This window comes from Microtus ochrogaster, chromosome 17, assembly GCF_000317375.1.
Source record: "Microtus ochrogaster isolate Prairie Vole_2 chromosome 17, MicOch1.0, whole genome shotgun sequence".
Taxonomy (NCBI): domain Eukaryota; kingdom Metazoa; phylum Chordata; class Mammalia; order Rodentia; family Cricetidae; genus Microtus; species Microtus ochrogaster.
In genome coordinates, this window is record NC_022019.1 from 5,472,454 (window position 1) to 5,482,830 (window position 10,377).

The window sequence follows — 10,377 nt, forward strand, 5'->3', positions numbered from 1 at the left end:
ACACACAAACTCATTTGCATCAGTATATAAGCACACGAACAAAAACACACACGCAAACCAGCTTTGATGGCTCTGGCTTTGCCTGAGTTTGGCCCTAAGATTGGCTCACCTGCTGAGCCCCATGCATGGGGAGCACTGTGCATGCTGGGTAGACCCTGTATCCGTGGAGAATTTCCACACTCACTCAAATGATGCCCATTCTTTGTCTTTACTGTCCCTTGGCTGCCTGCTTTGCTTTCTGTCCTGGTGTTTTCTTTTCTGTGTGTTCCAGTATGTTAGGTAATTTTATATTTCTTATTTCAATACCCTAAAATCTGGAAGTTAGATTTCAACCTTTTTGAGTCATGTCAGCAACCTCTGGACTATCCATCTTCTGGTTTCTGTACCTTTGAAGCCATCACCTGCTATCCTTTCTCATTCCTTTTCTAGCTTTATAATTTCACTTTACTTTTCCATATCCAGTTTCTACTTGAGTTTGATATTCAGCTGCTTATATCAAGTTATTTGATGGAATTGGGTAGGAAATAGAACCAAATCTAAGCATCTACCACTCTGCTTTATTGATGGAAATCAGTTACGTTTATCAGTTTACTTAAAGGAGACAAGATCCTGAGTGCAGCAGCATTACTGGTGGAAAAAGATGCCTAGGATGTCCCACCACAATTCGCTTGTGGATTACATATTGTCAGATGGCGACCTGACATATACAAAGAACTGTGTGCTTCTTTTACCTTTTATGGGTGTGTTTCTGTCCCTGGTTGGCTAGAGGACCAGTTCCTCTGATTGTCTAGGACTTGTTTCTTTGATTATTAGGATACTCTTAGGTTAGGTTACAGTTTCCTTGCATTTCAAGTGATGTTCCTCTTCATTTACTATATGTAGGATCCATTTAGGACCACCTTTTATTACCCAAATACAGAGAAAGGTACAATGAACAACACTGGAAATATTGAATATTATGTTTATGGTCAGAAAAGTGACGAAATTGGTGTTATGCCCATGTAGTGGGCAATCACACAGCAGTTGGGTTTTTCTTTGCTTGGATAACTAAACTGAGGTACTGTATTGCAGACTAAGGGGGATGAATAAGTACGAAGGCCCTCTACACAGTCTCTCAGGTACCTGCCAGATTGTCAGGCATAGTGTAGGCACCTAGGGAGTCTGACACATTGACACTTGCCCTCTGCATGACTTGCTTTTCTCTGCTTCGGAGAGGATGATGGGGCAGCAGTTTGGAGTTTCCTTGACCTTGAGTTTATTCCACTAACCATTGCATAGTGCTGGGGATGGAAGTTGGGGCTGCTTGCTGTACCCTTGTGCTATACTTCTAGCACCCTACTACTGAATTCTTCAATCACAGGCTTTTAATTCCTATCCTGCCAGATAACTGTCACAATGGGACTCATACTTTGATAGGTAAATTTATCTTGATAGTGACCTCATTCATGTGTTTTGTATAAGGCCAGCCCCCACACACTCTGTTTCTAGATGATGCCCAGTGTCTCAGTTTGCTTTCTGGCACTGTGATAAATGCTATGACCAAAAGCAACTTGGAGAGAAAAGGGTTTATCTCCATTTACAGCTAGAATCTATCATGAAGTGCTGTATCCAAGCCAGCTTGGATTCCCAAATCCTGACTAGGACAGTGAGGGGGCGAAAAACTGGCAAACACACAGACACATGGACACAGAAAAGCTGGGATTGGGCGTCTGAACTCGTGGTTGGAGAAGTGCAATGTGCTTATTATAAAGAGTTGAACAAGGGGATGGGGTTGTTGCATATAGCTGGTCAGGGAGGCAGGGTTATCACATACAGATAAGGAGACAGGCTTATTGCATACAATTGAACAAGGAGACAGTTTCAGCTAATCTCCATAGGAACATTTCTGTAGGGGAGCAGTCTTCATGCTGTAAACATCCAGGGGAGGAGAAAGCTGTGATAGACATTTCTGCACACACTGTCAACGCTTGCACTGGGCCCAGAGGGAAGTGTTGTCATCCATCTAAGCCTCACCCAGGGAAGGCTTTGTCATGCCCATGTCCTGAAGCATTGGTCCTTGATGTGACCGTGCCCATGTCAGAGAGTACACATTCAGGATTTCTCTTCTTCCCCACAATGGAGGGAAGTCAGGGTGGGAACTCGAGGGAGGAACTGAAGCAGAGGCCATGGAGGGGTGCTGCTTCCGTGCTTGCTCCTTCTGGCTTGCTCAGCCTGCTCTCTTGTAAACTTAGGGCCATCTGCCCAGGACTGGCACTGCCTACAGCGAGCTCCTACTTCAATCATCAATCAGTGCAAAAAGTGCACCAGAGACCTGCCTACCCGTCAATCTGATGGAGGCATTTTCTTAACCGAGACTTTACTTCCCAGGTGATTCTAGCCTGTGTTGAGTTGGTAAAAACTAAACAGGACACCCAAGTACCACTGAATGATTGACGGGAGTGTTTTGAATAGCTCAACACAATCAACGGTTTGTGACTGCTTCACTGTTGAATGTCATTCATGGGCAACGATCCTATCAGGGATGTCAGCATCTCTGCTCCTAAAGATGAACTGTCCTCTAACTGATGCTATTTTCTCATCTAGAATTTACTGTTACTTGGAGCCACAGCCATCGAAGACCGTCTTCAAGCCGGGGTTCCCGAAACTATAGCTACTCTGTTGAAGGCAGAAATTAAAATATGGGTCTTAACAGGAGACAAGCAAGAAACTGCAATCAATATCGGTAATCAATTCTATAAAATTCTGGGTGCTTGTTTCTGTTGTAAAAATGTGTGTCCTTCTACTGTGTTGGCAGTTTACAAATCTCTCTTTTGTTTCAAAGATCCACCAAGACTCCAATGAAATGCTCATATGAGTCTGTTCTGCTTGTTACAAATGTATACACACACTCACGTGCGCACACACATGTGAACATGTACACACATGCAAACAAGTCACTATGGCCTCTTGAAATGAATTAACCACTCTTAGGTAGGAAAGAGAATTTAAGAATTGGTCATGTAGATTATTTTCGATGGCTTTCTTTCCCGAGTTTTCTTTGACAGATGATCTCACTAGGCTTACAGGTTCCTTGCTACTTTCCATTGTTATGGCCAGTGTGAGTGACTTTACTCCAAGCGGGCCTCTCTGGGGGCTTTTCACCTTTGTCTTCCCCACCCGTTCCACTTGAAGGAAAAGGACTTCAAGTCACTGACATTGATAATGACACACATTCTGTAGAACTGCTGTGTGGTCCAGCTACACCATTTCTGAGTATATTTCTAGAGGAGACAAGCATGTCCATGTTTATGGATGTGCTATTGGTGGTAGCCCAGATGTGGACCAGCCTCTAGGTGCCCCCCAGCAGACGAATGGGTAAAACGCAGGTGTTGTATGCTCAGTAACCATAGCCTGTTAAGAAGGAAGTGATGTCATTTTCAGGAAAATGGATGGAACAGGAGAGTCTTAACATATTAAGCCAAATAAGCCAGCCTCAGGAAGACAAATGCCACATGTTTCTCTAACGGGTGACATCTCATAGGTGTAAGTCTAGATGAACACACACATATGATAGGCAGGTTAAAAGGGGAATGCAAGGGTGAGGAGGGAGTCTGAAGGGGGAAGCAGGGATGAGAAAAAGAGAGTTCCGTACTGCACATGAACGGTGTGAGAACCTAGATGTAAACCTAAGTGTGTATACACGCAGTGCCATGAAAGCTGAAAAGGACTCCATTTGGGGAGTGGAAGGAGGACCCCTGGGGGGGGAGAAAGGTGATGAGGGGCGAAATGAGCAAAGAACAATAAGGTATGTGCATGAAAATATCAAAAACCACTATTGGTTGCTTATTTAATGAGTTGTTAAGAAAATTAGATAAAACCAAATCACTTTTAGGCGCAGGAAGGAGTCGAAGCTGCTACTACTTAAAATAAATCTAGCTCTGCTCATTTCAGTTAACGTTAAACCACCTGGCTCTTTGGCATTCTGGCTCCATGAGACCTGGCATTTTTGTAGTAAAGCGAATTCATAGGTTTGTAAACCTCATGAGCTGGAAACGCAACCGGGGGTAGAGAATGCTTGCTTAGTGCGCACAAATCCCTAGCACGCCAAAAAGGAAAAAAATCCAAGCACTATGTCTCTTATTTATTCATGGACGTACTCATCTTAAAAGAAAACATGCTAGAAACTCTGACGTCAGCAGGCTGGCCCTCCTCAGGCTAGGCCCCTCAGGCTTCTGTGCCTTATGCCAATGGCTGCCCTTTCTTCATGCCCTTCTCTTTGGAATCAGCTGTCCCCAGACAACCTCAGCTACAGACAACACCTTCCCACAGGGGTGAATTTTATTTAAAAACTAGGCAGATCATTTTCAAAATTTTTAATCATGTTTAAGAATCTGAGATAATTACTAAATATATGCACTTTAGGCTCTCAAACATTTGACACTAGACTCACGAGAGAACAGGAAGTGCTTGTTGGGTCTCTGAGACACCCACAGTGGACACTGTACATCAATGCCGCTGTCACTCAAGTGTATGATATTGGACAGTAGTGTGGTGACATTTCTCTACCGACCCATTGCTGTTACTAGAAAGTAAACCTTCAAGCGTATAGCCCTTTAATGTGCCAGTAACAGTCTCAAATGGAGGGAACGTATTTGCTTTTTCAGTACTTTTTTTTCCCTGCATGTATTTATTCTGGTCCTTCATGCATTATTTCCCTCTGTAAGTTTGGTCTTAAGCAGGGTTTTCCTTGCTGAAACCTATGAGCCCCATCCCAGAGGGCAGAACAAGTTGACTGCTGCCCTGGGGTGGATGCCTTCTGCCTCTGATGCTGATAAGAAAAATGTGCTTAACCTATTAGGGTCATGCATAAACCTTCCTCATCTCCCCATATCCTGAGTGAAATGCATCATAGCATGGAAAATGGCAGACGTCAAGCAAGTAGGTTGACTTTGAAGGAAAGGGTTGATCATGCTCCTAACGTGAGGAGGAGCCTGGATTCTACCACAGAGTATCTGAACGTCCATGCGCACAGGTGCTGAACTCCACCAGCAGACAGGCGCTGGACTAGCAGACAGGAAGCAGAGTTCAGCATGGATATGTCCTGTCTGCTCCATGGTATTCTTTCATCCCTAAGAGATCCTGTGGTATCACCCAAGCTGTTTAAGTTACATTAAGGGAATGTCGTTATTTCTCTGGTTAAAACTACCAGGTGTTTTTAAAACAAAAAGAGATGGAATCATTTAAAACTCCAAAGCCATACGGACAAATAAACATGTTAGGATCCTTTTAAAAAGATTAAAGACAGGGAGGTAACTAACACAAAACAGTTTTGTACACAAATACAGACCCATCTTACCTGCAGCGGTGGGTAGCGCTTGAGTGGTTCTGGGAGTCACAAATGCTTTCTTCCCTCTTGTACGTTTTTAGATTAGCTCCAGAAGGAAGGGCTATATCTGATTTTCGCATTCAAAAGGGGGACATTCTGAGTAACTGTTTCCCTGCTTGTTGGCCTACCTCTTGATCCCTAGGGACTCTAGGGCTGCTCTAGGCAGCCCGACTGCTACAGATTTACTAGCGCTCTTGTGGAAAGATTTACTGGAAGTATTTTATTTGACCAACAGCTGCTGAAGCAAGCTGTAATTTTTAAACCCTGGGTTTCTGCTTCATTTTCGTAGTTTGCAATTTAAGCAAAATGCTGTTTGACAACTGAGGGTCCACAAAGACATGGTGGAGAACCCCCTAAGTACTTCCTCTCCAGCATGGTGGGAGGGGGCAATGAGTACCTGAGTGACACTTGAGTGGATTTAAAGAGAAAGCTGAAGGCTCCTGAGGAGAAGCAGATTAAGCTGTTTTGTTTCATTTGGAAAATGAAGTTGGGTTTCTCTCAGAAAATTGTCCGAGACCACCTGCCCTCAACAGACCTGTGACGTTTAACTCTGTGAGCACCAACCCATGTTTGTTGCTCTTGATGCTTAATGGTTTTGGATGACATGAGATCAGTTCTTGGAGAAGAGCCAGGTAAAGAATTCAACCCACACTTGTAAATTGAGATCTAGCTCTTTGATCTCAGAATTCGTAAGATGGCCAGCTGAGAGGGGCTGAGAGCGACACCTTTGGGGTGACTTCTCACCATGGTTAAAATTAACATCACACAGGAAACGTTTTTATCTTCTCACAACCTAAAGCTTTCAGCTCTGCCAACGAGTGTTCGCCTTTGGAGGGAAAGTGGATAGAATAAGCTCACACTCCCAAACATGTCTAAATCTAGATTTCTATGAAGACATGTTTGAAAGATTGGAAAGAATTTATCTATCCTTCCTGATCGTACATTCTGGGATCACAGCAACAGCAGGCAGCCACCACTGTGCTTCAACGTGGTGCTAGTCCACAAAAGTGGGCTGTGTTGGAGGTCCTCAGTTGTTTCCCAGAGAATCTGGCCAATGAACGCCTGCGTGTGGGTGGATGAAAAGCATTGGTAGGCATCACGACACAAGATGCTTTCACAGGCTACTCCAATAGGAACCAGAAGGTCCAGGCAAATCAAAACTATCTGTGCATCTAAAGAACCTGATTAGTCTAAGTATAACAAACATGGATGGTTATTGACTTATAATTCTTTTTCTTTTTGACTTATAATTTTTAATACCTATATAACTTAAAGACTAAGGCTTCATATTAAGATGTTAAACAATCTTTAAACAAATATGCAGCAAATGAGGACAATGACCTAAAAATGTAAACAGTGTATAAGTATCTTGATCAGAGGTAAAAATGTATGGTGCAGTATGATAAATATATCCCAAAATTGCATCAATATACAAAATATCTTAAGCAGAGGTAAAAACATACATAATACAATATGACAAAATAACTTTGCATAGGTATACAAATATTGTCAACAGAAATAGTATCATATTCAATATAACAAATATAATTTGAATTTGTATCAATATACAAGAATCTATACCAATGTAAATTTTCTATAAATAATAACTCACGAGTATTCTCACTGTTACTCACTATTATTGTTAGTGTGAACTTATTCACACTAATCTACCTATCTACCTATTATCCCATCCAATTCCTTTTTTTTTTTTAAAAAAAAAAAAGGGGATTCCAGAGCCTACTTAATTTCCACTCCCAATCCTATACCACTCATAACCAACTTCTAATAGATGTCCCAAACCCTGAGGACAAACCTTATTGGGAGAGAGGACATCATCTTCTAGAATTACTTCCAGCTGTCATGGGGCAATGTTATTTTTATGGAATCCTGTAAAACTAAAATTATGGTTAAGTTTCAAGATTAGTGTCTGGTACAATTGCAGATAGTCTTTGAGTAGTCGATAGGGTGTTTCTGAAGTTCTTATTTGAAGTTCTGGCCAGAACATTGCAGTCCTATGAACACTACTTTCTAAACATTCAGTACAGAAGCACTAATATTAGCCTAGCAGAGAAACGGTGAGATCATTCTACTTCTTCCAAATATAAATAATAAGCAGAGAGGAGCACACCTTTAAAACCAGAGCTCTGGAAACAGAGGCAGGTGGATCTCTGTAATTTTCAGACTGGACTGGTCTACATAATAAGTTCCAGGTCAGCCAGAGCTACATGAGACCCTATCTAAAAAGCAATTATAAATATTAAATTACTGACAACACAGGGAAAAAACAACTGAGAATATCCTAGAAACAGACTACTTTATCTGGCTAACATGAATTGAGTGAAAATTAATTTTAATCTCTGTTTTACTTAGCTAATATATTTGTTGCACAAGGAAATATTTCTACACTAGCCAAGAATGATGTATAATAAAGGTTTATTTATTAGGGGGTAAACTCACAGAATTGGTAACCATCTGCAGTCCTCTGCAGTGTGCTGGGAACCAGAACTGAAGCCAGCAGCCAAAGGGCCCAGACACTCCTTTGTTCTGCATATATAGTACATGAGACCATGCCCAAAGTGGGCCAGTATCTTAAAAGCTATTGGCTGAGGGAGTTCCAACAGCAGGATCTGAGCAGAAGTCAAGAGCCTGAGACCTGGCACACCTTAGAAAACCTTAAACCTAAATTTAAAAAATCTAGGATTGTGAATTATAGGCTGGTTTTTCTTTGATTTGTGTCTAAAAGCCATTTATGAGGAGTACATGTTATATTTGTCTTTCTGGGTCTGGGTTATCTCACTCAGTATGATGTTTTCTAGATCCATCCATTTGCCCACAAATTTTAAGATGCCATTTTTTTTCACTGTGTAGTACTCCATTGTGTAAATATACCACATTTTCCTTATCCATTACTTGGTTGAGGGGCATTTGGCTTGTTTCCAGGTTCTGGCTATGACAAATAATGCTGTTATGAACATAGTCGAGCACATGTCCTTGTAGTATGATTGAACATTCTTTGGTTATATACCCAAAAAGGTATTGCTGGATCTTGAGGTAGTTTTGCTTTCTAATTTTCTGAGAAATCACCGTACTGATATCAAAAGTACCAATTTGCACTCCCACCAGCTATGGAGGAGTATTCCCTTTGCCCCACATCCTCTCCAACATAAGTTGTCAATCCCAGAGAACCTAGACAACAGTGAGGACCCTAAGAGAAACAGACATGGATCTAATCTACATGGGAAATAGAAAAAGACAAGATCTCCTGAGTAAATTGGGAGCATGGGGATCATGGGAGAGGGTAGAAGGGGAGGGGAGAGGAAGGGAGGGGAACAGAGAAAAAATATATAACTCAATAAAAACAATTCAAAAGAAATAAAAAATCTGAAATGCTTCCACACCCAAAACTGATCAGTTTCAGATTTTGAAGCATTTTGTATTTTAGAGTCTTCAATCAGAAATGCTCAACCAATAATATTTATGCAAACATTTCAAAATTAAGGCTTGCTTTGAATACACATACTTAAAAATAAGAAAATCTGAAACATATCTAGTCTCAGGCCTGTGGAATAAGGAATGCTCACTCTATACTAGCTTTGTCTTTAAGAGCAATGTTACTTGAGAAGCTCAGAGTTACTTATTTGTGTAATTAATAAATTTTTTGATATGGTTTCAAAAGTAATGTTTTTGTTGGAAGACATTATGTTTGTTATCTGAGGCACTTTACCAAATATTTGTCTTAAACAAATGGCAATTCTGAGAGAAGGTTCTGGTGTCCATTCCAAAATGAACAAGTGAAAATATTTATTGTTTACAAAAAAAGCCAAAAATCAACCTACAACAGATTTTCTTGGTCTTACTTTCTGTCTGCTTTGAGTTCTGTTTTGTGTCTGTGATGGGTAGTAGCTTTTTTCTAAGAATCATGACCTCACTAGCCCCAGGTTGTTAGCTAGGTTTCTTGTACCAGGCATGATCTCGGTCCTATCAGGTAGACCCTAAGTCCAATCAGACAGCCATTGGTTACTGCTGAGATATGAGCTCCATTCTTATACCATTAAAGATAGTTTGCCGTTCTGGTCATTGTTAACGGTTCATTGGCCTCACAGCTAGATAGGAATGTTGGTTGTGTCGCCCATATGGAAACTTGCATGGTATTTTCTGATCCTATGAAACTAGACTGCAGGAAGGAGGCTTTCAGGTTAGATCCAGCGTGAACCTTCTGAGTCTCGTGTTGGAAGTGTATGGTCTTCAGCGACAGGAACTTAGTTGCCTTCAGCCACTGAGAGGCAACCGAGGGCAATGACAATAGCCTGGATTGTTTGGGGAGTTACATGGCCTAGCCTGTCCAAAAGTTTCTCATGCATGGTACTGGAGTTTTTGTTAGACAGTCTATGGCTCTTGGGGACTATTATTAGTCCAATATGCATAATTTCATTTTAATATGTAGACATATGTTGTATATATTGCATATAATTTAACTTTAAGTAAATATAAAGTAATACAATTCTTTGAGGCTTTGTCAACCATCCTTAGTGAGAGATAGTTTGATTTGAGAACAAGATTGACATTGTGGATTCTAACTGAAAATACTCTTGTTTTAAACATCTTTATTTATTTACTTAAAGTTAGGCTCCATTCTTTAGATGGTGATTGTGTTGATCTTTTGGCAGGAGCACAACTCCCTTGGTATGCTAGCTAATATTCCTTGAGACTTCTGAGAATTGCCAGCTCTAGTAAGAAAAAGGTTATCGTGCTTGTGCGGTGGCCATGCTAACTAGGAGCATAGATTCCATTCATCTCCGTAATCTGTTTGCTGTTATTTTAGGTAAACCAAAGTTTGTCTTAATGTTATTCCAGAATATCCAAAATAAAGAAAAAATTCACAGAAAATTGGCAAGTACTTATTTTAGCCATTAGTTATAAAGACCTTTCCAGCTTTGTCTTTTCAAGCTGTTTGCAAGGTCCAAAGTGAGCCTAGGCTCATGCATGCCCCTAGTCCTCTAGCCAATAGTGAC

General features: G+C 41.0%; 1 protein-coding gene across 1 annotated transcript in view; it reads left to right on the forward strand.

Moving 5' to 3' along the window:
• Atp8a2 (ATPase phospholipid transporting 8A2) overlaps positions 1–10,377 on the forward strand; it is a 568,947-nt gene that overhangs the window by 167,279 nt on the left and 391,291 nt on the right. The window contains exon 23 of the mRNA XM_026783162.1: positions 2,584–2,722. Coding sequence (XP_026638963.1) covers positions 2,584–2,722 — 139 coding nt within the window. The remainder of the gene's footprint in view (positions 1–2,583; positions 2,723–10,377) is intronic.